Source organism: Grampus griseus (genome assembly GCF_964374135.1).
Source record: "Grampus griseus genome assembly, chromosome: 14".
Lineage (NCBI taxonomy): Eukaryota > Metazoa > Chordata > Mammalia > Artiodactyla > Delphinidae > Grampus > Grampus griseus.
In genome coordinates, this window is record NC_139008.1 from 72,881,168 (window position 1) to 72,905,478 (window position 24,311).

Below are 24,311 nucleotides of genomic sequence, written 5' to 3' on the forward strand. Positions count from 1 at the left end.
CCTGTAGTGTGGGGACCAAGACCGGCTTTGCCCCCAGTAGTAAGGGGAAATCCAGTAGTATCTCTTTTTTTATCAACTTTGAATTCTTTTTTTTTTTTTTAATTTATTTTTGGCTGCGTTGGGTCTTTGTTGCTGTGCGCGGGCTTTCTCTAGTTGTGGCGAGTGGGGGTTGCTCTGTTGCAGTGCGCGGGCTTCTCATTGCAGTGGCTTCTCTTGTCGCAGAGCATGGGCTCTAGGCCCACGGCCTTCAGTAGTTGTAGCACACGGTCTTCAGTAGTTGTGGCATGCGGGCTTCAGTAGTTGTGGCACGCGGGCTCTAGAGTGCAGGCTCAATAGTTGTGGTGCACGGGCTTAGTCGCTCCGCGGCATGTGGGATCTTCCCAGACCAAGGCTCGAACCCGTGTCCCCTGCATTGGGAGGTGGATTCTTAACCACTGCGCCACTAGGGAAGCCCCAACTTGAATTCTTTTGAAAAGATACAAATAATGCGCTTCTATTGTAGGTATATTAATCTGCTCTGGCTGCCATAACAAAATACCGGAAATTGGGTGGCTTAAACAACAGAAATGTATTTTCTGGAAGCTGAAAGTCCAAGATCAAAGTTGCCAATGGAGGGCAAACTGAGAAGCTTATTTTACTGGTGCATCTAGTTGCTCAATGATAAATAACACATTATAGCAAGGTAAGCAAGGATATATTAAGGAATTTTATGTAAAGTTCCCATGAATGTTTAGGATAAACTATGTGTCAGCAAAGGCATTATGGGGCTCCTCTAGTCATGCCTCAGTCTCCTGGGGTGAAAGTGTGACCTTGGACCAATGAATGACTTGACATCGCTGAGCCTCACCTCCCTCATGTGGAAAAAATGATTACTGTGCAGGTGAAATGAGGTGATGCATGTAGAGTACTTGGGTTGATAAATGCTTGCTGTGCTGTTGTTTACATTATTGTCATGTTATGACCTTATGGCTAAAAACAGAGACTCTGGAGCCGGTCAGCCTGGATTTGAATCTCAGCTCCACCACTTTCTAGCTAGATGACCTTGGGCAAGGTCACTTAGCCTCTCCGTGCCTCAGTTTCCTCCTCTGTCAAGTGAGGCTAATAGGATTATTGTGAGGGTTAAATGAATTGATGGTGCCTGGACACACAGGAGTGCTATGTAAGTGTTTGTTCAATAAATCATAATGTGTTCCCTTCTGCCCTTAGAGGTCCTTCTGGAGAAAAGTTAGAAAATAACAGCTTCAAAGAGAGACGAGCTATTTCCAGACACTGATTTATAAAGGAATGTATTTCTATAACACCAGTTGTCCTATTTGCCTTTTAGAAGATTTGAGAGGCAGAATGCGTTTATAATGGTGGAATCTTCGGCAGGTGGCTGGCCAGATTCGAGCTATCTGGGGGCATGGCCCACTTCCCTATGGCTCCTGGTGCCCTTCCACCGAGCCTGACCTTGGACTGGTGGCTTTTCTGGCACGGGCCAGGGGTGGGCCAAGGGGAGGAGGAGGAAAGGAGCTCCCGGGATCCCCCTCGCCCCTCCCCCACTCGCCCAGTGAGTAATGACATTCACGGGGATGGGAGGGAGGGAGCGAAGGAGAGGGGCAGGCTCGGCGAGGCCATGTGATGCTGGGCGAGAGAGAGCCGCCACCGCCGGAGCCTCCTTCTTTCTTCCCTCTGATTTCGGGCTGTCATGGCGACCCCCAATAACCTGACCCCCACCAACTGCAGCTGGTGGCCCATCTCGGCGCTGGAGAGCGATGCGGCCAAGCCGGTGGAGGCCCCCGAAGCATCCGAAGCGGCCAGCCACGCCCATTGGCCCAAGGAGAGCCTGGTTCTGTACCACTGGACCCAGTCCTTCAGCTCGCAGAAGGTAGAGCCCGGAGGGAGCAGGGGAACCCGACCCATGCACCAGGAGGCTTGGGGGAGGGGATCTGGGAGGGCTTAAGGGGTCTGAAGACCTGGTGAGAGACTGGAGGGTAGAATCGGGGGGCTTCGGGGCCCAGAGGATGGGGGAAGCTGGGCTGCCCTCCCGGGAGGTGACTGGCGCTGTCTTGGGCCCCAGGAGCACCGACCCTAATTCTAGGAACACCCGTTCTGCCTCTTTCCCTCCCAGAAAGACCCGGTCTGTTGAAGAGCTGAGAAGAGAGACAAAGGCAAGGGGAAGGGAATGGGCACTGCTGGGAAGGCGGCCTGTCGGAGGGGGCTGCTGCTGCGGGGAGGGGGGAGGGGCGCTTCCTGGGGTCCAGCCTCCGGCCCCAGTAGTCCCATCGCAGGCCCTCCCCCCCTCCCCCCACCCCCCGCGCTGCTGTCCCCATGCCACAGGCCTGCGGGTCAAAGCTCCTCTGCCCTTCTGCCCGGCTGGGGGCCTTCTGATTGGGGCTTGAAGTGTCTGACCCTAGCCCTCCCTCCACCCCACCCCCAATCCTGAGCTGAGAAGGAAGGAGTTAACCCATCTCCTCAAACCAGCTCAGCAGGCCCGTAAGGTCTGTGCTTTTTGCTCTTAAAGGCACAGACGGCCACACGGTCCCATCTCAGACTCAGGGGAGCTAGAAGGCGGTTGGGAATGCAGCCTGGTGTTGAGTTATCGGGGTTCCCGCTTCCTGGGGGTGAGGTCCAAGCACTGAGCCTGCAAGACCAGGGGCCTCTAGGAGCGCAGCCTCTCACCCTGGGCTGTCCTCTCTGTGGGGTACGAATTCAGCACCATGGCCAGGTCCCAGCAGCCGGTCCTGTTGGAGCCTAAGGGTCACCCATTGCCTGACCCTTCGACTTCTCTTCTCCCTGGAAGATCCTTTTGTTCCATTCACTCATTTTCCAGATGGAGAAACAGATTCCTTAAAGAGAAATGGCCTTGGAACCAGGCTCTTTGGTTTGATTCTTGGTCTAGGCTCAGTTCCATCATCTGGAAAATGGGATAATAATAACAATAACAGCAACTTCTTCTAATTGCAACCCCCTCTCAGGATTGCTGAGGGTTGTTGAACAGGCGGTACTGCTTAGTGTTCTACACTGGCACTGGTCAAACTTGAGCATACATTACTGGTTCAAGCACAGAATACTGGGTCCCACCCCAGAGATTTTGATTCAGCAGATCTGGAGTAGGGCCCAAGATGCTGCATTCTAACAGGCTACCAGGTGAGGCTGATGAAGCTGGTCCACTGATCCCCCTTTGAGTAGTTCCTAGTTTAAAGTACAGACTATGAGGCCAGAAATTCCCCAGCAGGAGAGCCATCTTCTCCAATAATTCACCATGGAGTTTTCGGCAGGTCACTTTGCTTCCCTAAAGTCTCAGTTTTATAATCTGTAAAATGGAGCTAGTGGCAGTACCTTCTTCAGAAGGCTATTGTGATGGTGAAATGAGATGATGCACAAAAAGTGCTGATCGCAGTGCCTGGCATGGTGTCAAGGCTCTGTTCATAACGGGTGTTATGATATCACTAAAGTGCTAGGTAAAGGAGGGGTTGGAGTTAACCAAGGTCATGCTGGGACTCTTCTGTACATGCATGCTGAACACCTACTGCATGCCAGGCTCTATACAAGTTGCTGGGGGGTTTGGGAATGAATCAGACTGACCTCCAGATGCCAGGATGTCCTCCTCCCCAGAACCTCAGGAGCCAGGCCCCAGTGACCAGGAGGTAGGAGGGTGGCCCTTCCCCTCACCATTTCCTGAGGGAGCCTCCTGAATATTCCTTATTCAGCATGAGCTCAGGGCTAAGGTGGCCCCTTAGTCAGGGATGGGACCACCCACTGCAATCCCATTTGTGACCAAACCTCTGACTAAGGCAGCCTAGCATTCTCCTGCCTCTCCTGCCAGGGCCTTCCCCTTGCCCAGGGGCCTGTGGTGGGTTCTAGAGGCAGTGTAGCCTGATGGAAAACACATGGGCTCTGCAGTCAGATGGTCCTGGTTCCAGTCTCATCTTGAGTGCTTACTGGCTGTGTGACCTTGGACAAGTCACTTCACCTCCTCTGTGCCTCAACATCCTCATCTGGAAAAGGGGACGTTTACATCCAACCCTGTAGGATTCCTGGGGGACTGAAAGGACAGGGACATGTGTTAAGTGTCTGGCACACAGTATGGGCTTAGCAGGCACATTTCCTTCTTTCGCATCAGTCCTAAAGGGCCTTTCCTGCATGCAGAGGGCCCTCCCAGACATGGCAGAAGGGAAGTAAATGATCTCTACCTGCCACCCTGGCCTTACTTTTCAAGCTCTTGGGCACTGGCGCCCCAGCCCTGTCCATGCTGCCCTTGACCATTTACCACCCCCTCTCCCACTCCCAGGAGGTCCACAGGCGAGAACTGCACATCTCACTACTCCTCTGCTCAGAAGCCTACAGTGGCTCACAAGTCCTTCCAGGAAAAAGCCGGAGTCCTCATAATGGCCTCAGGCCCTACTGCAGGATCTAACCTTGCCTGGGTCATGGACCCACTCATCATTCGGGGGAAGCCTATGGACTTTTCTCAGAATAGTACTGTTAATTGAATAACATCAAATACATAGGAGTATTAGATTAGAAGGAAAACCAATCATACTGAAGTAAAGCTATTGACATATTTTCAAAACAAATTTGTTACATAATAGTATGTGTTTCTGCATTAACCCATAGTATCACATGACCTAGTGGCAGGACTAATAACTACTGTAATGTTGAAGTCGTGACGGATGTAATTGCAGCAACTGTGAAGTGATGAAAATATCTGATTCCTAGTAGTGACAATATTACAGGCACTGCTAACACCACCATGCTTTGTTGCCTACACTCATAATTGAAGAGAATGCTAAGTGTCAGCTTGACATGACTGAAAATAAACCTGTAATTTTCCCATCCTAGTTTGAGGACTCCCTGAATTTATTCATAGACCCCTGGGTCTAGGAGTCTCAATTAAATGTCCCTGTGCATGACCCTTTCTGACCTCCTCTCCTTTTGTCACCTCCATCCACCCTGCTCCAGCAGGATGGCCACCTCACCATTTTTCAAACATGTCAGACACGCTCCCACCTCAGGGCCTTTGCACTGGCTGTCCCCTCTGCCTGGATCCCTGTGTGGACTACTCTCTCTTTGTTCTTTGCTCAAATGTCACCTTCTCAGAGAGGCTTGCCCTGATGGGTCGCCCTACTTAAAATTGCCACTTGCTTCCCTGATTCCCTGGGACCCCCAATTTCCCTTACCTTGCTCTATATTTTCTTTTTTCCGATGAGCTCACTGTCTTTTGACACACCGTCTCATTTTAACTGCTTCTCATCTGTCTGCCTCCACCAGAATGTCAGCTCCCTGAGGGCAGGGATCTTTGTTTTGCTCACGGCTGAGTCTTGAGCACTTAGAACAAGACCTGGCACAGAGCAGGCACTCAATAAATAAGTGTTGAAAAGTGGCGGACTTGTAAGCCATAAGATGTTACATAAAAAAGGCATTTGATTCTGCAGGCCTAAAACTGGTGTAAGAAATAAAGCTTATTAATTTTTTTAAAGTATTTGTGATAAATAAACTACGACTCCGAGACTCTAAGTGTCTTTTACAAAGTCACACGGCAACTAAGTGGCTGGGCAGAGACGCCAGCCCAGCCCATCACAGTTTTCTCATAAACAAGGGCCCGGGTGAGGGGGGACAGTACCTAGCCATGACAATGAAGCCCCAGTGGGTGACTTTCAGGCACCCACAGGGGGGATAGTTGGCCCAGAGTTGGCTGATGTCTGGTCACACTGAGTGGTGACCACCTAAGTCTGGCGCAGTTCCAGGAGGCAAAGAAGGCAGATGGCCTTGGTGGCCGCGCGCCCTCCCCCGCCCCCTCCCCTGCAGGATGGCACATGGCTCTGGCCTGCAGCTCAGCTAGAGGAGAAAGTCTCCTTGGCTGCTTGCTGGTGTGATCCTGAGGCAGCTCCAAGCAGGACTGTTGTTCCTCTAAAGACAGTCCCCTCCCCAGGCAGGAGCCCCACCAGGAACCCTCACTGGAGTTCAAGGGCAGTGCCCAGGGAGCGGTCCCTGGGAGCAGAGGCCCTGCCAGGATGGGAGGCCAAACGTCTGGACCCGCCAACGGCAAAGGCCTGATTTAGTTTCTGTTTCCGTCCGTTCAGAGATCCCAGCTTGACCCAGACGCTGGGTGGCTGGGCAGAACCTGCCAGGAGGATGCCAGGGCAGACAGGAAGGGAATGGGAACTGCCACCTAGGTATGTACAGGGGTCATCGATGCTTAACAGGAATAGACCTTTGCCTCTCTCTGGGGTGCCCTCTCTTTCTCCTGGGCTGGAGCTAGAAGTAGGGGGGAGCATGTAGGAGTGGAGCTTGCCATCCTTTTGCTGGGGGACCTTAGACAAGTCTAGCCTACTTTCTGAGCCTCAGTCCACAGGCAGGGGATAGTTGGGCTAGGTGATCATTAACCACCTGCCAGCTCAGAACTGTCAGGAGGCTCTCTGTTCGCATCTACCAGGTCATATGTTTGTCTGGGACCCCCTGGAGATTAGGGAAAGACTCAGGAGGGGCCAGGCCCAGGACTCCCTGGAAGGAGCCCCCAGGGCAGAGAACACTGGTCTGAGAGTCAGGAACCATTGCTTCTTTTAGATCTACTGCTAAATTGGCTGTGTGGCTCTGGGTCAGTTAGTCGCCCTCTCTGGACTTTCGTTTTCTCATCAGCAAAAACAGGAGATAGTCTCTGCTCTGCCCTCCTCTGGAAGGCTATTGTGAGCATCCAACCACCAGATGGGAAGGTGTCTGGGGACAATAAAGGGCTAGGCTGATGTTGGCAAATTATTTTTCACTTCACTTTGTTTCTCAAATAATTTGAGAAATTTTGCTACTGATCATGGTGATGATAAGAATTTCTGCAAATTTCATGGCCAGATTCACGTTTGGAGGCCAGGCTGAGAGTCCAATCCTGATAATGAGAATTATGAATAAGCACTAGCTATATACCAGACACTGTGTTGGTGCTACTATTAATACTTCAATTCTGCAAATAAAAAAACGATGAAGGCCAGAAAGTGTAACGAATCCGCCCAAACTCACACAGAAGAGCCAGAAATCCTATCCCAGGTACGTCCAGCAGTGACACCCAGCCCCATAACCACCAGGCAGCTCTGCCCCTTGTCCCCAGGGCAGAGCTGTGTTCCTCCCACCACCAGACCCCGGGGATGTATCCCCCATCCCGTACCCCAGGGGCCCAGGAGTGGGCTGGAAGCAACACGGTCCCCTCCAGTGTGGGACCTCGGACCTCCCTCCCCGCACGCCCCGTCCCCCCTGGGCCGAGTGTCCCTGTGTGTCCGCCCGCCTTCCCCGCTCTGACCCTGGCGCCTGCAGGTGCGGCTGGTGATCGCCGAGAAGGGCCTGGCGTGTGAGGAGCGGGACGTGAGCCTGCCGCAGAGCGAGCACAAGGAGCCCTGGTTCATGCGGCTCAACCTGGGCGAGGAGGTGCCCGTCATCATCCACCGCGACAACATCATCAGCGACTACGACCAGATCATCGACTACGTGGAGCGCACGTTCACGGGAGGTACGGCGGCCGCGCGGGCCCTGACAGCGCCCCAGCACCTTGGGAAGCCTGGGCAAACCCCGCGGGCCCGGGCTCCCCCACAAGGAGCCACGGGCTACAGGCAGGGCTCAGATGCCGCCCAGGAACCGCAGAGCATGGCCACAGGTCCCTGGGGACCCCACAGATCTGACCCCCCCTCCCCGGTACTGAGGGAAAGGGCGTGGCCCAGACACCCCCCTTGGAGCGGCTGGGGCTATAGCCTCCTTGCCAGGGGACTCTGGAGTCACAGGCTCGGCCACAGACACTCTGGAGCCCATCAGGCGTGAACGGGACCCAGACCCCCTTCTAAGTCCCCACAGACAGGATCCAGATCTCCCGGGGATGCCAGGGCTCGGCCAGGACCCAGCCCCCTGAAACCCTGTATGCATAGTCAGGGCCACAGGCTCTTCCGGAACCCCCACAGACATGGGCCCGGATACCCGAGAACTTTGCGGACATGAGCAGGGCCCGGCACCCCAGAACCCCACAGAACCCTATGTCCTCCGTCCCTACTTCCCTCCCTCTGGCCTCGCTCAAGTCCAGAAGCTCAGTGCCCATGGCAGAGGCTGCAGATGCAGCTGAGAGATCAGGGCCCGGACATGCACTGTTTTAAAAGAACATGAATTAGTTGCCAACATTTAAAAACCAAGGAGAGTTCAATTTCAAACATCCAGGTTTCCAGCTTCTCTCCAAGTCTGGCAACACTAGGCCTAGAGACCCACCTGGCAACAAGCCCAGGCAGGTGAGGAGTTGCCCCTCAGGGGACGGCTCGGCAGGGCTCCAGTGAGGAGAGGTAGGCGGGCAGGATCACTAGGGTCCCTGTCAGCCTGCTGGGGACTTTCTCTCAAGAGTCAAGGAAAGGGGATGGGCCCCAAACTTCTGGACATGTCGCGGTTCCGGGATGCTGAGGTTGGGGGATGGGATGCCAGAGGCTGGCCTCTCTGAATCAGGGGGGCGGGAGGCCCGACACAGGGCCCTGCGTGCCGCCGCCCAGCCCCCGGCCATGCCCCGCAGAGCACGTGGTGGCGCTGATGCCCGAGGCGGGCAGCCCCCAGCACGCGCGGGTGCTGCAGTACCGTGAGCTGCTGGACGCGCTGCCCATGGACGCCTACACGCACGGCTGCATCCTGCACCCCGAACTCACCGCCGACTCCATGATCCCCAAGTACGCCACGGCCGAGATCCGCAGTGAGTCCCGGGGTCGGGGTCGGAGTGCAGAACCCTCAGGGTAACCCGGTCTTCGCCGACCTCCTCCCTCTTCCTCCCATTCCTGTATCTCTTACTCACTTTCTTCCCTTTATCTCTCCTCTTCCGCCTTCTCTCCTCTTCCCAATGGATATCCCTCTGCCTCTGCCTCTCTCTCCATCCCTGTGTCTGTCTCTGTCTCTCACTCTGGCTCTCTCTCTCTCTCTGGCTCTCCGTCTCACTCACCCTGTTTCGAGCTGAATATGTCTTTCTCCCTCTCTGGCAGTCTCTCTCTCATTCCCTTCTCCTGCCCCCTCCTCTTGTCCTGCCATCCCATACAGAGGCCATAGGGCTATCTGTCCCCCTAGAGGCTTGCCTGTCCATGGGAGCTGGGACACCTCTCCACAGGCATCTCAGCCCCAGACACCTGGGGTTGGCAGCCCAGGGTACTGAGTGACATCAGGACTGGCATCACCAAGGAAGATTGCCCAGATATTGCCAGGCCCCGGGCCTCTGAGTTCTGATTCAAGCATCCCCATATACTGTCCTAACTGCCAGCCTGATTGTGCCCACAGCCTACTTTATCCTTTCATTTTTTTCAGTACTCAGTAAATAAGTGTTGGATTAAATCAGATTATCCATCAACAACTGTTTACAGACTTTGGTCCAGGCTCTATGCAGACACCATGGGGTCCAATATACAGATGAAGCATGATGATTCCAAGTAGATAATAGGTGCTCGGTAAACGGTCACTTCCTCTCTCTCAAAGGAATGAGGCTTACGTCCAAGGGTGGGCCAGGTTGTGGCACTCGATTTTGTCTCTTTAGAGTGCCCTTGAACAGGACTCAGGACATATTTATATTGTCCTGTCCCCATTGAGTCAACAACATTTAACAACATTTATGAAGTCTCCTATGACCCAGGCCCTGGGCAGGGGGCTGGGGACAGAAGGGGACTGTCACAGCTTCTACCCTCCCAGGGTCACAGTTTCATGGAAGCAGAAAGACAAATGACCAGATGATTACAATGCAGGACTAAGTAAATTTGAACAACCTCTCAGGAGGGCAGTCTGGCCCTCTATATCGAATATTAAAAGGCCCACACTTTGGAGACTGTCCTGCAATGACACTTGGATGTGTGCACCAAAGAAGTACGTACAAGGATATGCATTGCAGCATAAGGGGTAATAGCAAGAGGCTGGAAATAACCCAGTTGACCATGATTTGGGGACTGGGTAGATAAATTCTAGCACATACAAACAATGAAATACTGTGCAGCTGTTAAAAAAAATAACAGGCATGTGGAATGCTCTCTAAGATATATTAGTAAGTAGGGAGAAAGTGAAGGGCAAAAAAATGCATCTAGTGTACTATCATTAATATATGTAAAGGGATCGAATGGATACACAGGTGCTTGCAAACACAAGGAGTATTTCTGGAAGGACGCATGAGAAGATTGGGAGAGCAGAACTAAGGGACTGCAGGTTGAGAGGAGAGAGATTTACTTTTCACTGTACGTTCCTTAATATTGTTTGAATTTTTAAACAAACATGCATGTATAATCTATTCAAAACTAATTGATTTGGGGACTTCCCTGGCGGTCCAGTCGTTAAGACACCGTGCTTCCATTGCAGGGGGCATGGGTTTGATCCCTGGTCAGAGAACTTAGATTCCGCATGCCACGCAGTGTGGCAAAAAAACAAACAACCCACATTGATTAAAATTTTTCTAACCTAGTACCAATCAGTGTTATGATAAGGGGAACATAGAGGCAGTGGGGCCAGAGAAGATGCCCATCCCAGTCCAAGAGATGTCCAAGTGGGGCTGGGACCCAGGGGAGAGGGCAGGCCAGGTTTGGGCCCCACCACACACCTGGCCCATCATGTCCCATACTTACTGGCTAAGAGTTCCAGAGAAATCCTGCCCCAGTCATGGAACAGACCTCAGGATCTTATCCCACTTAATGCTTCCACCTCCTCTTGTAAAACCCACAGCTTACAGCTAGACTTTTAATGTCAGATTATAGGACACTTTGTCTCTCCCATTAAGTATAATTCTCAAGGTGCTGCCTTGAGTTCCATCATTGACCCACATTCCATCACCCAGGCCTTTTCAGCATCTTTAAAAGGCCAATTTCCCAGGAAAGGTGATCAATATGTCCCTGAATCTTCAGGGAAGTTGCCTCACCAGAAGTGGAAGTTTCAAGACACCAAGCTCTCTTATAGTTTTTGTAAAACAAGTTTTTCCCTGTGGATTACAGTGAGTGAGCTCTAGACTGAGAATCGGACAGATCCTGATTCAAAATCTGCTTGTCATTTACTAGTGTGGAATTTACTAGCCTCTCTGAATCCGTTTCTTCACTACAGAAAGGGGTGAGGGAGATGTTCACTGAAGCACGAGCTTGTCCACATTTAGGGTGATATTCATTTCCGGCAAACTCCTACTCATCCCCTAGAGTCTCCTCCTCAGTGAGGTTTCTTGACACCTTGTGCCCCAGGCAGGTGGCCCTCTGGGTCCCACAGCATTCTGTTCACTCTTCATTAGAGATTGATCATGCTATGTTGTAGGTATCTCTTTTATGGTCTAGGGCAGGATGGCATCTCATCCATCCCTATGTCCCAGCCTGTAATGACATAGTGTCTCCTAGTTATGCCTGTTGATATTGTTACTTCCTGGACTACTGTTTGAATGGGACCTATTCCAAGTTGTTGGGGGGAAGGGAAAGGAAGAGCACCAGGTATCAGAAGAACGGGACCTTTCCTATTCTCTCCCCAGGACATTTAGCCAACGCCACCATGGACTTCATGAAATTGGACCATGAAGAGGAGCCCCAGCTCTCTGATCCCTACCTTTCTAAACAGAAGAAGCTCATGGTGAGTGACCCCAGGCCTGCTCATTCCCCTTTCCCACCATCTTTTCCATGGAAAAGAAGAACTGGAAGAAGCTGGTTCTAAGTAGAGAGTCAGCTGATGACATGAAACGGGAAAACCACTGGTTTGCTTTCCCAATCCTGTCTCCTCTGTCATTTACTGGCCTTTTGACCTTGAGCAAGTCACTGTCGCCCTGGAGCCTCACTTTCCTAATGTCTTAGGTTGTGTCCCTAAGAGCAGAGCATTGGACAGAGGTTCTGGGGTAAGCGAGGTATTGAGGGAGCGCTCTAAGGAGAACTCAGTAAGGATGAGATAGGATGAAGAAGGGGCTAAGTTCACCTGATCCCACAGGTAGCTCTGGAAGATAAATGGTGCCACAAAGTCGATCCACCTTGAGACAAAGGGACAGACTTTTATACCCTTATATCAGCCAATCATTGACCTATTTATTTCCCAAGTATTTCCAGGAAACTCCTCGTTGGCTGAGAACAATTCTCTGGAGAAGGGGAAGCTGTGAGCCACTGTCAACCAACTCTCATGGCAGCTGGTGTATGAGAGTACCAGCCCCATGAAAGGGATCTGGCCAGGACAGTCAAGCTCACAGGACTATTGTGAACACCAGATGAGGATGCCTTGTAACAGTGGGGGTATCCTATACACTTAAGGGGATATAAGGAGACTGGGTTTGCAGAAGGGGATTTGGGCCAAGAGTCTTCCATCCCTGGTCATCCTTGCTCTATTGAGGCCAACTCAGCTCCTCTAGCACCTGTCTGTCCTGCCCCCAGGCCAAGATCCTGGAGCACGATGATGTGAGCTACCTGAAGAAGATCCTGGGGGAGCTGGCCATGGTGCTGGACCAGATCGAGGCTGAGCTGGAGAAGAGGAAGCTTGAGAACGAGGGTGGGTGCCAGTTCTGGGGTAGGTGAGTGCTGGAGCCCATCCAGCCCACTCTGTCCATGACAGTCCCAGCATCTTTCCCCTCAAAGATCTTAGAGGACCATCCAGGTGGTTAGGATCATGGGCCATGGAGTCAGAAAGACCTAAGTTTAAGTCCTAGCTTGGCCACTTGCTAGTTGAATGACCCTGGGCCAGGTGCTTCACCTCCCTAGACCTCAGTTCCCCATCCATAAAATGGAGATAATAATAAGACCGACCTCAGAGAGATGCTGAGACACTGCATGAAATAATATATGTAGAATACTTAGATCAGCGCTTAGCACACAGTATTTAATAAAGGCTATTGAAGATGATGATGGTAATGGTGGTGGCGATCGCTTTCCACTACACCATCTCCCCCTTCCCCGACTGAAGGATGTATTATGGCTCCTTCATGCTGTAGGAGCCAGACATCTAGGCTCACCCGGACTCTCTGACCTTGACTCTTTCTGTTCTCAAGTGCCTCTCTTCTCTGGACGCTGAGCATGCCAGCTACATTTCCACCACCACACCTTAGCTCCTGCAGCTCTTCCAGCCTGGAGTACCCTCTCCTTACCACTCTGCTCCTTTTTGCATCTATACACCATCCTTGCCAGCACCCTTCTTCAAATTTCATTCGAGACCTTCCCATTTTGCTCTATTTTAGGTACCCTGTTAGTCTGGTCTCCTCAACAATGCAAATTTGTGGAACCCATTCAACATGCACTGCTACGCTCATAGCTTCACACACACGCAGAGATGTCTGTGTAAGTGGGAAGGCTGTGGAGCACAGTGTTCTAAAAGATGGGTTTAGAGTGAGACAGATATGAGTTAGGGTCCTAGCTTTGCTGCCTATACCGTGTGACTTGGGCAAGTTCCTTTCCTTATTGGAGCCTCAGTTTCAACCTCTGTGAAACAGGATGGTAATAGTAGAATTTAAAACCTAAACTCCATCTTGTTGAACTCTTTAAAAAATGAAAAGCACTCAGCACAGCGCCTGGAACATACCAGTTAATTACATATGACAGGTAAAGGCACGTGCATTCTCCAGGTGAGAAAACTAAGGCTCAGAGAGATAAAGTGACTCACTCAAGGTCACACAGCTCTTAAACGGCATAGTTAGGGTAAGAACAGGTTCCCTCTCAATGGGTCCAATGTTCTTCCAGCATTTCACAGCTGAGGCCTCAAGCAAATGGCACACACAGATACCTAAGGTCCTAAACAGGAACAGTGTCATGCATGCTGAAGCCAGCTGCCAAAAATCCTTTCTAGAAAAAGGCAGAGTACGGCTAAATGAGTAAAAACAATGCATACCTAAAGAAGGAACTTTCTCATTTCTATCAGAGAGGGTGCTGGAGAGGGGCCATTACAGAAGAGTGTTTAGGGGCCAATGGAAGTAGCTGGACCACATGTTGCCCATCATCCAGCAGGTTAAGCCAGGCTCTTCATATGATGGTGGTCACAGGGATACTGAGAGCAGCAAGAGAGCAAAGCCCCAAGGTGCAAATATGTTTTAAGCCTCTACTTGTGTCACATTTACGAAAGCCCCATTGGCTAAAGCAAGTGACATGGCAGAGCCAGGATTAAAAGGGTAGAGGGTTGGACTCTGCCTCTTGATGGCAGAAGCAGCACAGCCTTTGCAAAGGGGCAAGCGTGCAGGAATGGGAGGAATTTGCAGCCATGTTTGCAATCTACTCAGGGGTGAGGTGTTCTGATTTTACAAAAGTACTCTGGTTGCTGTGAAAATGGATTTCAAGGGAGACAGAAGCCCAGATGAGATGGTGGTGGCTTGGACTGAGGCAGTGGCAGTGGAGATGGGGAGGCATGAAAGGCTTGAGAGGTATTTTGGAGATAAAATGGGCAGGAACTTGCTGAAAGGTCGAGGGTATTGGAGGGAGTGGAGTAAGAGGGGATAAAGGAATCAAAGATGACTCATGAGGTTTTGGTCTGAGCTACTGAGTGGTACCATTTCCTGATATGGGCAAGGGGGACCCAAGAGTTCAGGTTTTTTTTAGATTCCGCACGTAAGTGTCACCCCCAAGAGGGGATGTCACATAAGCCATTAGGTATTCTAGTCTGACTTTCAAAGGAGAGGTCAGAATTTGGAGGTGGACATTTGCAAGTCTTCAGCATACACACGGTGATTAAAGCCGTAGAATTGGATGATGTCGCCTAGAGGGCAGTGGAGAGAGACAAAGAGGAATCAAGACCTGCTTATTCGTTATTTATTGCTCATAACAAACTGCTCCCAAACTCAGCGGCTTAAACAAACAAACAAAAAGCATTTGTCGGGCTTCCCTGGTGGCGCAGTGGTTAAGAATCCACCTGCCAATGCAGGGGACACGGGTTCGAGCCCTGCTCCGGGAAGATCCCACATGCCGCAGAGCAACTAAGCCCATGCGCCACGACTACTGAGCCTGCGCTCTAGAGCCTGCGAGCCACAACTACTGAAGCCCGTGAGCCTGGAGCCCGTGCTCCACAAAAAGAGAAGCCACCGCAATGAGAAGCCCGTGCACTGCAACGAAGAGTAGCCCCCACTCGCCGCAACTAGAGAAAGCCCGTGTGCAGCAACAAAGACCCAACACAGCCATAAATAAATAAATAAATAAATAAATAAAAACAGGCAGCAGGCTAGATTTGAGCTGAGGGCCATAGTTTTAAAAAAAAGGAGAAAAAAAGCATTTGTCATGTCACACATTTTCTGTGAATCAGAAATTCTGGAGCAGCTCGGCTGAGTGTTTCTAATTCAGGGTTGCATGATGCAGGGATACATGCATGATGCATCTATCCCTCCCCCCAACTCTTCCCCCGTCTCTAAGTCAAGCCGCTGGCTGGGGCTGCAACACCCTGAGCTGAAGGGTCCACGATGGCTCATTCACGTGGGTCTTCACTAGAGGTGTCAGTTCCCCACAGCTGTTGGCCGGAGACCTCAGCTTCTCACTACATGGGCATCTTATTAGGGCTGCTTGAGTTTCTTCACAACACGGCAGCCGGCTTTCCCCTGAGCAAGTGATCCCAGAGAGACAGAAGCAGCAGAAGCCACATGATCTTTTTCTGTCACTTCTGCCACATTCTATTCATCTGAAGCAAGGCATTAAATACAGCCCATATTCAAGGGGAGAAAAATTGGGCTCCACCAAAGAGATAAGTATCAAGTAACCTATGAGCGTATTTTTTTCTTTTTTTTTAATTGAAGTATAGTTGATTTACAACTTTATATTTATTTATTTATGGCTGCTCTGCACGGCTTGCGGGATCTTATTTCCCCCACCAGAGGTTGAACCGGGCCCTGGGCAAGTGAAAGTGTGGAGTCCTAACCACTGGACAGCCAGGCAATTCCCTACAACATTATATTAGTTTCGAGTGTACAGCGTAGTAATTCAGTATTGTTACAGATTGTACTCCATCAAAAGTCATTATAAGATAATGGCCATAATTCCCTGTGCTATACAGTGTATCCTTGTTGCTTATCTATGTTACACATAGTAGTTTGTATCTCTTAATCCCATACCCCTAATTTGCCCCTCCCCCTTCCTTCTCCCCTTTGGTAACCACTAGTTTATTTTCTCTCCCTCTCTCTCTCTCTCTCTCTCTCTTTATGGAAAGGCATTTTATTTTAAATATAGCAGTGTATACATATCAATTCCAAACACCCAATCTATCCCTCCCCGCAACGCTTCCCCGTCTCTAAGTCTGTGAGTCTGTTTCTGTTTTGTAAATAAGTTCATTTGTATCATTTTTTTTTAGATTCCGCATATAAGCGATATCATATGATATTTGTCTTTCTCTCTCTGACTCACTTCACTTAGTATGATAATCTCCAGGTCCATCCATGTTGCTGCAAATAGCATTATTTCATTCTTTTTAGTGGCTGAGTAATATTCACTAGTTTATTTTCTATATCTGTGACTCTGTTTCTGTTTTGCATATACATGTGTTTATATTATTTTTTAGATTCCACAGAGAAAGACAAGCACTGTTTCGTATTTTAAAACTACCACATCTGCCCTGAGGCTCCCCCTCATTGAGAGAAGGGTAAAGACAGACGAGCTGGCAAAGCTGATGAGACACGGTGGCCAGTGAGGCGTGAGGACTCTTGTGTCATAGAACCCAGAAAGGATTGTGTTCTAAGGAGGGAGAACAGTGTCAAATGCAGCTGAGAGGCTGAATAAACCAAGGTTAGGAAAGCATCCCTTGGGTTTTGTCCCATGGCTGTTGGTGGTGACCTTGCCACGAGCAGTTTCACTGGAATGTAAGGGCAATGGCTGAAGAGTGAATGGGAGGTGAGGCGTGAAGATGGCTAGTGTAGACAACCGTTTTGAGAAGTTTCGCTGTAGAGGGAATAGAGAAATGGGGTGGTGCCTGAAGAAGGCTGTGGGGCAAAGGGAGGAATGTTTTCAAGATAGGAGATACAACTGTGTTTTCAGGCTGATAGAAATGCCTCAGTGGAAAGGAGAAATCAGTGATGCAGAACCAATGAGGATTGAGAGCGTGTGCTTCAGGCAGGGTCCCCAGGGGACACACAGGGCACCCTCAAATTGGGTAAATCAAAGAGGCCTTCATAAGGGGACTGTTTACAGATGTGTGGGTGGGACACAGGGAAACCACAAGGAAAAGTGCAGTACCTGGACCTCGGGTTGTGAGCGATCGGGGCAGTTTCAGGAACCAGAACAAAGAGGGCCACCTGACAGGAGCTGTGACTTTCTGGGTTCGATCCCTGGTCGGGGAACTAAGATCCTGCCTGCTGCCTGGTGTGGCCAAAAACAAACAAATAAGCAAACCAACACGGCCAGCCTGTGGCAGCCTGCAGAGAAAAAACTGAGGGAAGTAAGACTCTGACCTCACCCTCGCCCACCATCCTATCTCCCACCTCTGCTCCCCACTGGCCAAACACCCCTGGAGCCAGAGGGCACGGAGTCCCATCAGTGTATCTGTCAAGTTGGCCTCCTGGGGGGCGCAGAGCAGTGTGGGGAGGGGAGGAGAGTGGCTCTAGAAAGGGAAAGGGAGCATGTGCAGCGTTGGGTGGGTGCAGAGGACCACGGAGGGCCTGACCTTGAGCGTAGGTGGCTCACACCCTCCCTTGTGTCAGCAGGTGGTAAATGCAGGGGCCTGGCATTGTGGGTTTCATGGTGGGAGGTAAGGGCTTTCATGTCTGAAGGTTCCTGTTTTCTGAATGAAGCATGAGGTGACGTCATCAACAGAGAAAACCACCGGGTGTGAGGAGAGAAGATGAAAGATGTGCGTCTCTCTGCAGGGGGCGGTGAAGCGAGCATCCCCCAGAGCTGCTACAGGACTGCTACAGGACCTGGGCAGGGCTGCCGGCCCTCCCGGGCTTTGTGGTCAGGATTTAAAGTGTAACTGGTAAGGGTACCTGTCTCCAGCACACTCAGCTGGCAGACTTGGAGAAGGCACAAGACAGGGTTCATCCAGGGCTGCGACTTGGCAAAGGGAACCCACAGCTGCAGGAGCGGGGGAAACCGAAGACCTTCTGTTGACATGCCAGGTAGATAGCTACCCGCGCCCGTGGACATTATGCAGTCATGGCTAGCAGTATTTGCCTACAAACAGAAACACAGGAATGGACATACTTAAATAGCGATGCACGCTTACACACTCATGAACATCTGTCTGCAGGCAACCACCAAGTGCATGTGGGCATACCCTTCACTTATGCATGTGGTAATCCCCCCACTGCATGGACACAGATGCCCATGTGTGCAGCTGTCTACATGCTAATACACAACCAGCTTCATGGATTTGAGCAGGCATTCACATGGGTAAACATACACACCATGCAGGATGCAGACACATAGGTCCACACACAGACCCAAATAAAAATGTACCCATTGAAAGAGGCCTACGTGTCAGTGGAGATACATACATATGTATGATGAAGTACTCTCTCAGGTAGATGTCTTACATTTGACAGCAGCTTAGATTTGTTGAGAGACGGTGCCCTGTACTCCCTCTTGTTACCAAGGATAAACTGTTCTTGAACTAGCTAAACCTAGTCCCTTCCCTTGTGTACTTGATGCCATCCACGCTCATCCCTTCAAGGACACCACATCAGTGATTCTCTCCACTCTGTCCTGTAGCATCACCTCCTCTCGGCTCGATCATTCCCATCAACGTGCTGTTTTTTTCTTCCCAACTTACAAAGGCACTCTTTTTAAAAAATAATTAATTTATTTATCTTTTCATTTTTGGCTGTGTTGGGTCTTCGTTGCTGCGCACGGGCTTTCTCTAGTTGTGGCAAGCGGGGGCTACTCTTCGTTGCGGTGCGCGGGCTTCTCATTGCGGTGGCTTCTCTTGTTGCAGAGCACGGGCTCTAGGCGCGCGGGCTCAGTAGTTGTGGCTCCTGGGCTCTAGAGTGCAGGCTCAGTAGTTGTGGTGCACGGGCTTAGCTGCTCCACAGCATGTGGGATCTTCCTGGACCAGGGCTTGAACTCGTGTCCCCTGCATTGGCAGGCAGATTCTTAACCACTGCACCACCAGGGAAGTCCCCCAAAACACTCTTGACCCGTCTCACATTATCGGCATATCCTTCCCATGACAGCAAAGCTCCTTGAAATGGTGACCTTTGCTCACCGTCTCTGATTCCTCTCCTCCCTTTCTTTCTTGGACTCCCTCCCAACCAGGCTTTCAGCGTCAGCATCTACTCCCACTCTTCTTGTCAAGGTCACCAGTCGCCAAATGCAATCGCCAATTCTCAGCTCCTTTTCTGTGACTTCCCGGCAGCGTCTGAAGCCAGCTGAGCGCTCTGTCCTTGGAACACTTTCTTATCTTGGCTTCTGGGACACCACACTCACCTGGGTCGTCTCCCACCTCACCGGCTACTCCTTCGCACACTCCTTCGCTGGTTGCTTCTTGTTGCCCAATATCTAAATCTTGAGGCCCCGAAGCTCAGTCCTTGGTTCTGTTCTCAGCTCTGTCTCCACTCACGCCCTTGATGATGCTGTGCACCTGTACCTCTAACTGCAGACACATCATCTCCCCTCAGAAGTCTAACAGGCATCTGGAAGATTCCATATTCAAGAACAAACTTCTGATCAGAGCCTTCATTACACTTTAGCTCCTCCTCCCCTGAGACCGTGAGCCTCTGGAGGGAAGACATTTGTGTCTTGTCATGTCTTCATGCCCAGCACATACTACCAGATAAACATTTGTTGGATGAATGAATGAACATGAGGACACAGAGTGAAAGGGGGAGGCTCAGGCTGTGAGGGTGAAAGGTATTAGACTCATGGAATTTCTGAGCTGAAAGGAACACCTCTACAAAAGGGCAGAAGCAAGCTTCCCAAGAAAGCAGACCTCACCGGAAGTGGAGAGGAAGGGGAGAGCATTCCAGGCATGGGGTGCAGCAGGGGCAATGGCCCAGAGGCCAAAATGGGCGTGGCTTGCTTGAGGGGAACAGTGGGCAAGTGGGCAATTTGTGAGAAGTGAAGATCAGAGAAGTACTGGGTTGGCCAAAAAGTTCATTTGGGTTTTTCGTAAGATGTTCTAGAAAAAAGCAAACGAACTTTTTGGCCAACCCAATACATTGGAGCTCATCCAACTACTGAAAGGGCTTAAAAGCCACGCAGAGGAATCTGGACATTAATGTGTAGTCACTGGGGAGAATTTCAGGTTGTTGAGCAAAGCAGTGATGAAGGAGACCAAAGGGGCTCCAGAATTTCAAGTCTAGTGTTTCCTAAGTACACAGGCTAATTTTAGATGTCCCGTGACCATGGCGATAACTAATATAAAACCACACGATGAGAATTATTCTCTTTTTAATTCTTTTGATTGTATTAAAGAGTGTTAGTATGATGCTAGTATTTAATTCCCATAAAGGGGTTATGTATTAATACCTGCCCTTTTCTTCAAACAAATAAATAAGTCTTGGGCTCGGGGATTTTGGGCAGGCAGTAGTATCCAGATGGAATTTAATAGCGTTTGTTTTGTCTTTTGTTAAATGTACTTTTATCATTGCACATAGGTTATGGCAAATGATACTCTTAGTGATAGTTTCTTTTCTCATTCATCACTCATTAAGTAAAGATTTAGTGAGCCAGGCACTGTTCTAGGTGCAGGGGATACAGCTGTGAACAAGACAGACCTAAATTCCTGCCCTCATGGAGCTTCCATTCTGGTAGAGGGTGGCAGCCAATAAACAAAATGAGCATGTACAGTATATGGTGGAACACTGGGGAAAAGTTGTATGGAAGAAAACAGAGCAGGGGAGGAGGACAGTGACTGCTGGGATTGGGGTTTCAATTTTAACTGGGTGGTCAGTGAAGCCCCCCGAGAAGATGGCACTGAGCCAAGACCTGAAAGAGGTGGAGGAGTAAGGCCTGTAGCTCTGTGGGGGAAGAGTGTTCCAGGCAGAGCAAACAGCAAGTGCAAAGGCCCTGGGGTGGGAACGTGCCTGGAATGAGGAACTGCAAGGAGGCCGGTGTGGTTGAAGAAGGGTGAGTCAAGGCGGGGGACTTCCCTGGCGGTCCAGTGGTTAGGACTCAGCGCTTTCACTGCTGTGGCCCTGGGTTCAATCCCTGGTTGGGGAACTAAGATCCCGCAAGACATGGAGCACAGCCGAAAAAAAAAAAGAGTGAGTCAAGGGGGAAAAAGTAGACTCCTAGGTCTGAAAGGTACCTGGGGGCCAGATCACGTAGGACCTTTAGACCATTAGAAGGGCTTCAGCTTTGACTACGACAGGGGGTCACTAAAGGGCTTTGATCAGAGAGAAGGACATGACCTGACTTAAGATTTAACAGGATTCCTCTCTCTGCTGTGCTGAGAATAGACTCTAGGGAGTCAAAGGCAAACGATAATGGTCGTTAGGACCAGGATGGTCACATCGGAGGTAACATCTAACTTCGGATGTATTTTGAAAATAAAGCTGATGGGAACTGCTGACAAAGTGTATGTGGGGTGTGAAAGAAAGAGAAGAAAGAATTCAACATGGCCTGCGTGGCTTTTGGCCTGAGTGGCTGGAAGGATGGAGGTGCTGTTACTGACATGGGGATGAATGTGGTGGGTTTGGGGGTGACGATCAGTTTTGGACATGTCGCGTTTAAGATGCACAGTGGACTCGCAAGGAGAGCTGGAAAATGGGCAGTGGGATATATGAGTCCGGAGTTTAAATACATATATTTGCATTTAATAAGTCAGTTGATTTAAAGAAAACAAATAATAGAGGTAGTATATGCATCTGGCAAAAATCATGAAAGAAGTGCAGGAGTGGGTGACCTTGGGGGAACACTACGGCAGGCAGACAGAACCCAGAGGCGTCACTGAGAGAGGAGGGCGTGTATGGCGGAAGAAGAGCTGACCCTCCCCTCCCCCATCTCCTGTCACTTCCATTCTAGGGCAGAAATGTGAGCTGTGGCTCTGCGGCTGTGCTTTCACCCTTGCTGATGTCCTCCTGGGAGCCACCCTGCACCGCCTCAAATTCCTGGGACTGTCCAAGAAATACTGGGAAGATGGCAGCCGGCCCAACCTGCAGTCCTTCTTTGAGAGGGTCCAGAAACGCTTTGCCTTCCGGAAAGTTCTGGGCGACATCCACACCACTCTGCTGTCAGCAGTCATCCCCAACGCGTTCCGGCTGGTCAAGCGGAAACCCCCATCTTTCTTTGGGGCATCCTTCCTCATGGGCTCCCTGGGTGGGATGGGCTACTTTGCCTACTGGTACCTCAAGAAAAAATACATCTAAAGCCAGGCCCCGGGCTTGGTGTCTGACTGTTGGTGTCTCTGTCCTGTGTGATTCCCAGTGAGCTCTCAGTAACGCACCGTCTCATGCACACTTGGACAGCCCCTCCCACCCCTTGTTTGGAGCAATTCTATCGTCAGTCTGAAAACATTCCATAGTTTAGGAGTAGATGTTGCCACTGCCGTGAGTTGAGGCCACGGTTCTACTGAAGGAGAGAAAGAGTGAGTGGGAGAGAGAGAGAAAGAGAGAGAAACAAACAAAAACACGAATGCCTTTTTTTTTTCGATTCAAGGTCTCAAGATGGAACTGTGGGGACTGGTTAGGATCCAAGGTGAGTCCCAGGTCATTTCATTCACCAGGGCCCAGATTCTGGGAGGTGCTGGGGGCTTGGAGGGCCTGACCCCCGCCTCCCTTTTCCTCTTGCCCAGGGAACTCTTCCACAGGACAAAGCCAACATCAAGACTTGACTCTTCTAAGCGCTACCTCCAGGTGGGGCTGGAGACCTGGAGACCCCACAGGAGGCCCCTGAAGACTGGAAGGGGCTTCATTCTCCTCCTGGAAGTGAACTGAGACAGCACTGGCTGGGCCAAGGCAGTGACTTCCAGCCACAGGCCATGTCTGGGGCCGACGCCATGAGCACACCCTCCCATCCCCCTCTTGATTTGGCCAGTGTGCTCGGTCGGGCACTTTACTGGAAGTCCCTGAAGGCAGTGTCCATCCTCCTCTTCCCACCCGGAGCTGAGTTTTCCCACCATGTGAGGTGGACTTTCAGGAAAAGGCACATTGATCTTCTCTCAGAAGTTCAGCCCTGGCCGGAGCGCAGGGGTGGGTCTGGAGGTGGATGTCCCTCCTCCAGCCTCTGCCAAAGCCATCTCTGTTAACGTCTGCCTTCCCCTTCACTCTCGGGGCTCCCCCCACGCCCTACCATGCCATGCAGGGGGGTTTCTGCGTCCACGCTGCCCGTCCTTGCGGCGTCTCACTTCCCTGTGCCTTTTGCATGTTGGGAGAGGGTCTGGGTGTCACTGCTGCTCATGCTTAGAAAACACTGAAAGCCCCCAATAAAAAGCATCAAGGAGGAGCAGCTGCTTTTCATTTCTAAACCTGTGCTGTCCATCTAGTTCTCGTTTCCAGAGTTTGGGGCCAGAGGGGTGGAGGTACGACGTTGAGACTCAGTGAGTCTGACTCTCGTGACTCTCACCAATGTTTTGACCATTTCACTTCTGGTGAGAAGGAAGAGATGACTGATGGCTGCTTGGGGGGCCCAAGGCTGGATCTGGGGAGGCCAGGTCTTTTGTTTGTTTTTTGGCTGCACCGCATGGCTTGAGGAATCTTAGTTCCCCAACCAGGGATCAAACCCAGGCCCAAGGCAATGAAGCTCTGAGTCCTAACCACTGGACTGCCAGGGAATTCCCACGGCCAGGTTTTATCCAATAGGAAAGGATAGACAGGATGTTAGAGTACATGTCCAGTACTTTAAGGCCCAGCTGTTGAAGAGGGTCATGCGACTTCCACACACGGTCCATGGGTGAGAATTTAATTACCAGGCTTCACCCAGCTGCAAAGGAGGCTGGGAAATGTAGTCTGTGATTGGGCAGCCTATTGCTAAGGAAGGAGAGAACAGATCCTGGTGGACAGCCAGCAGCCTCTGACATAAGGAAGCACTGAATGGGAAGAGGCCCAGGCAGACTGCTGGAGAGAACCATAGACTCAAAGACTCCACAGGCCCCACCTGCCAGTTCCACACGTGCAGAAACTGAGGCCTGGGATGGGCATGTGTCTGGTTTGGTCAGGATCGCACAACAAGTGAGCTAGAGCTAAGTGTCCTTTCCCTGGTCCCTTTCTATCTCGGAATGTCATGGAGAGCAGCTCGGGTGTGGAAAAGAGTCAACATGCGTACGTTTACTCAGAATCCATCAGCTGCTGAGCCTTCTACCGGTGCCATGGAGGGTTGCAGAGATGGACAGGGTGTGGGGCTGAGTTCAGTCTAGTTGGGAAGACAGACACCACCACCGCCAGGACTGCGGTAATGGGCGCCCCCAGTGTTTACAATGCTAAGAAGGTCTATCCAACATTCACAGAAGGATGCCTGTTGGGGAGGACGGTAAGGGCTGCTGAAGGTCATTATCTCCTTCAGCTCATTGGCTGCTCACTGCCAAAG

At 50.9% G+C, this 24,311-nt stretch overlaps 1 protein-coding gene across 3 annotated transcripts; it reads left to right on the forward strand.

Moving 5' to 3' along the window:
- The first annotated feature begins 1,663 nt into the window (after nucleotides 1-1,663).
- GDAP1L1 (ganglioside induced differentiation associated protein 1 like 1) lies at nucleotides 1,664-23,223 on the forward strand. Of its 3 annotated transcripts, none has more exons than XM_082670347.1 (7): nucleotides 1,664-1,867; nucleotides 7,285-7,477; nucleotides 8,510-8,683; nucleotides 11,456-11,553; nucleotides 12,336-12,468; nucleotides 21,813-22,484; nucleotides 22,582-23,223. In XM_082670347.1, the coding sequence occupies exons 1-6, from the start codon at nucleotides 1,688-1,690 to the stop codon at nucleotides 22,154-22,156; spliced, it is 1,122 nt and encodes a 373-aa protein (XP_082526473.1). In that variant the 5' UTR covers nucleotides 1,664-1,687; the 3' UTR covers nucleotides 22,157-22,484; nucleotides 22,582-23,223. The 3 variants fall into 3 exon arrangements, with proteins under 3 accessions (XP_082526473.1, XP_082526474.1, XP_082526475.1); XM_082670348.1 differs by having other exon boundaries at nucleotides 12,336-12,450; XM_082670349.1 differs by lacking the exon at nucleotides 1,664-1,867 and adding an exon at nucleotides 6,944-7,020 and having other exon boundaries at nucleotides 12,336-12,450.
- The last annotated feature ends 1,088 nt before the right edge of the window (nucleotides 23,224-24,311 follow it).

Excerpts from the sequence above, each read along its gene's own strand:
- GDAP1L1 (XM_082670347.1), top strand. The coding sequence starts at position 1,688 with ATGGCGACCCCCAATAACCTGACCCCCACCAACTGCAGCTGGTGGCCC. Across the intron at positions 7,478-8,509 it reads GGAGCGCACGTTCACGGGAG|AGCACGTGGTGGCGCTGATG; the intron begins GTACGGCGGCCG and ends CATGCCCCGCAG. Across the intron at positions 8,684-11,455 it reads CGCCACGGCCGAGATCCGCA|GACATTTAGCCAACGCCACC; the intron begins GTGAGTCCCGGG and ends TTCTCTCCCCAG.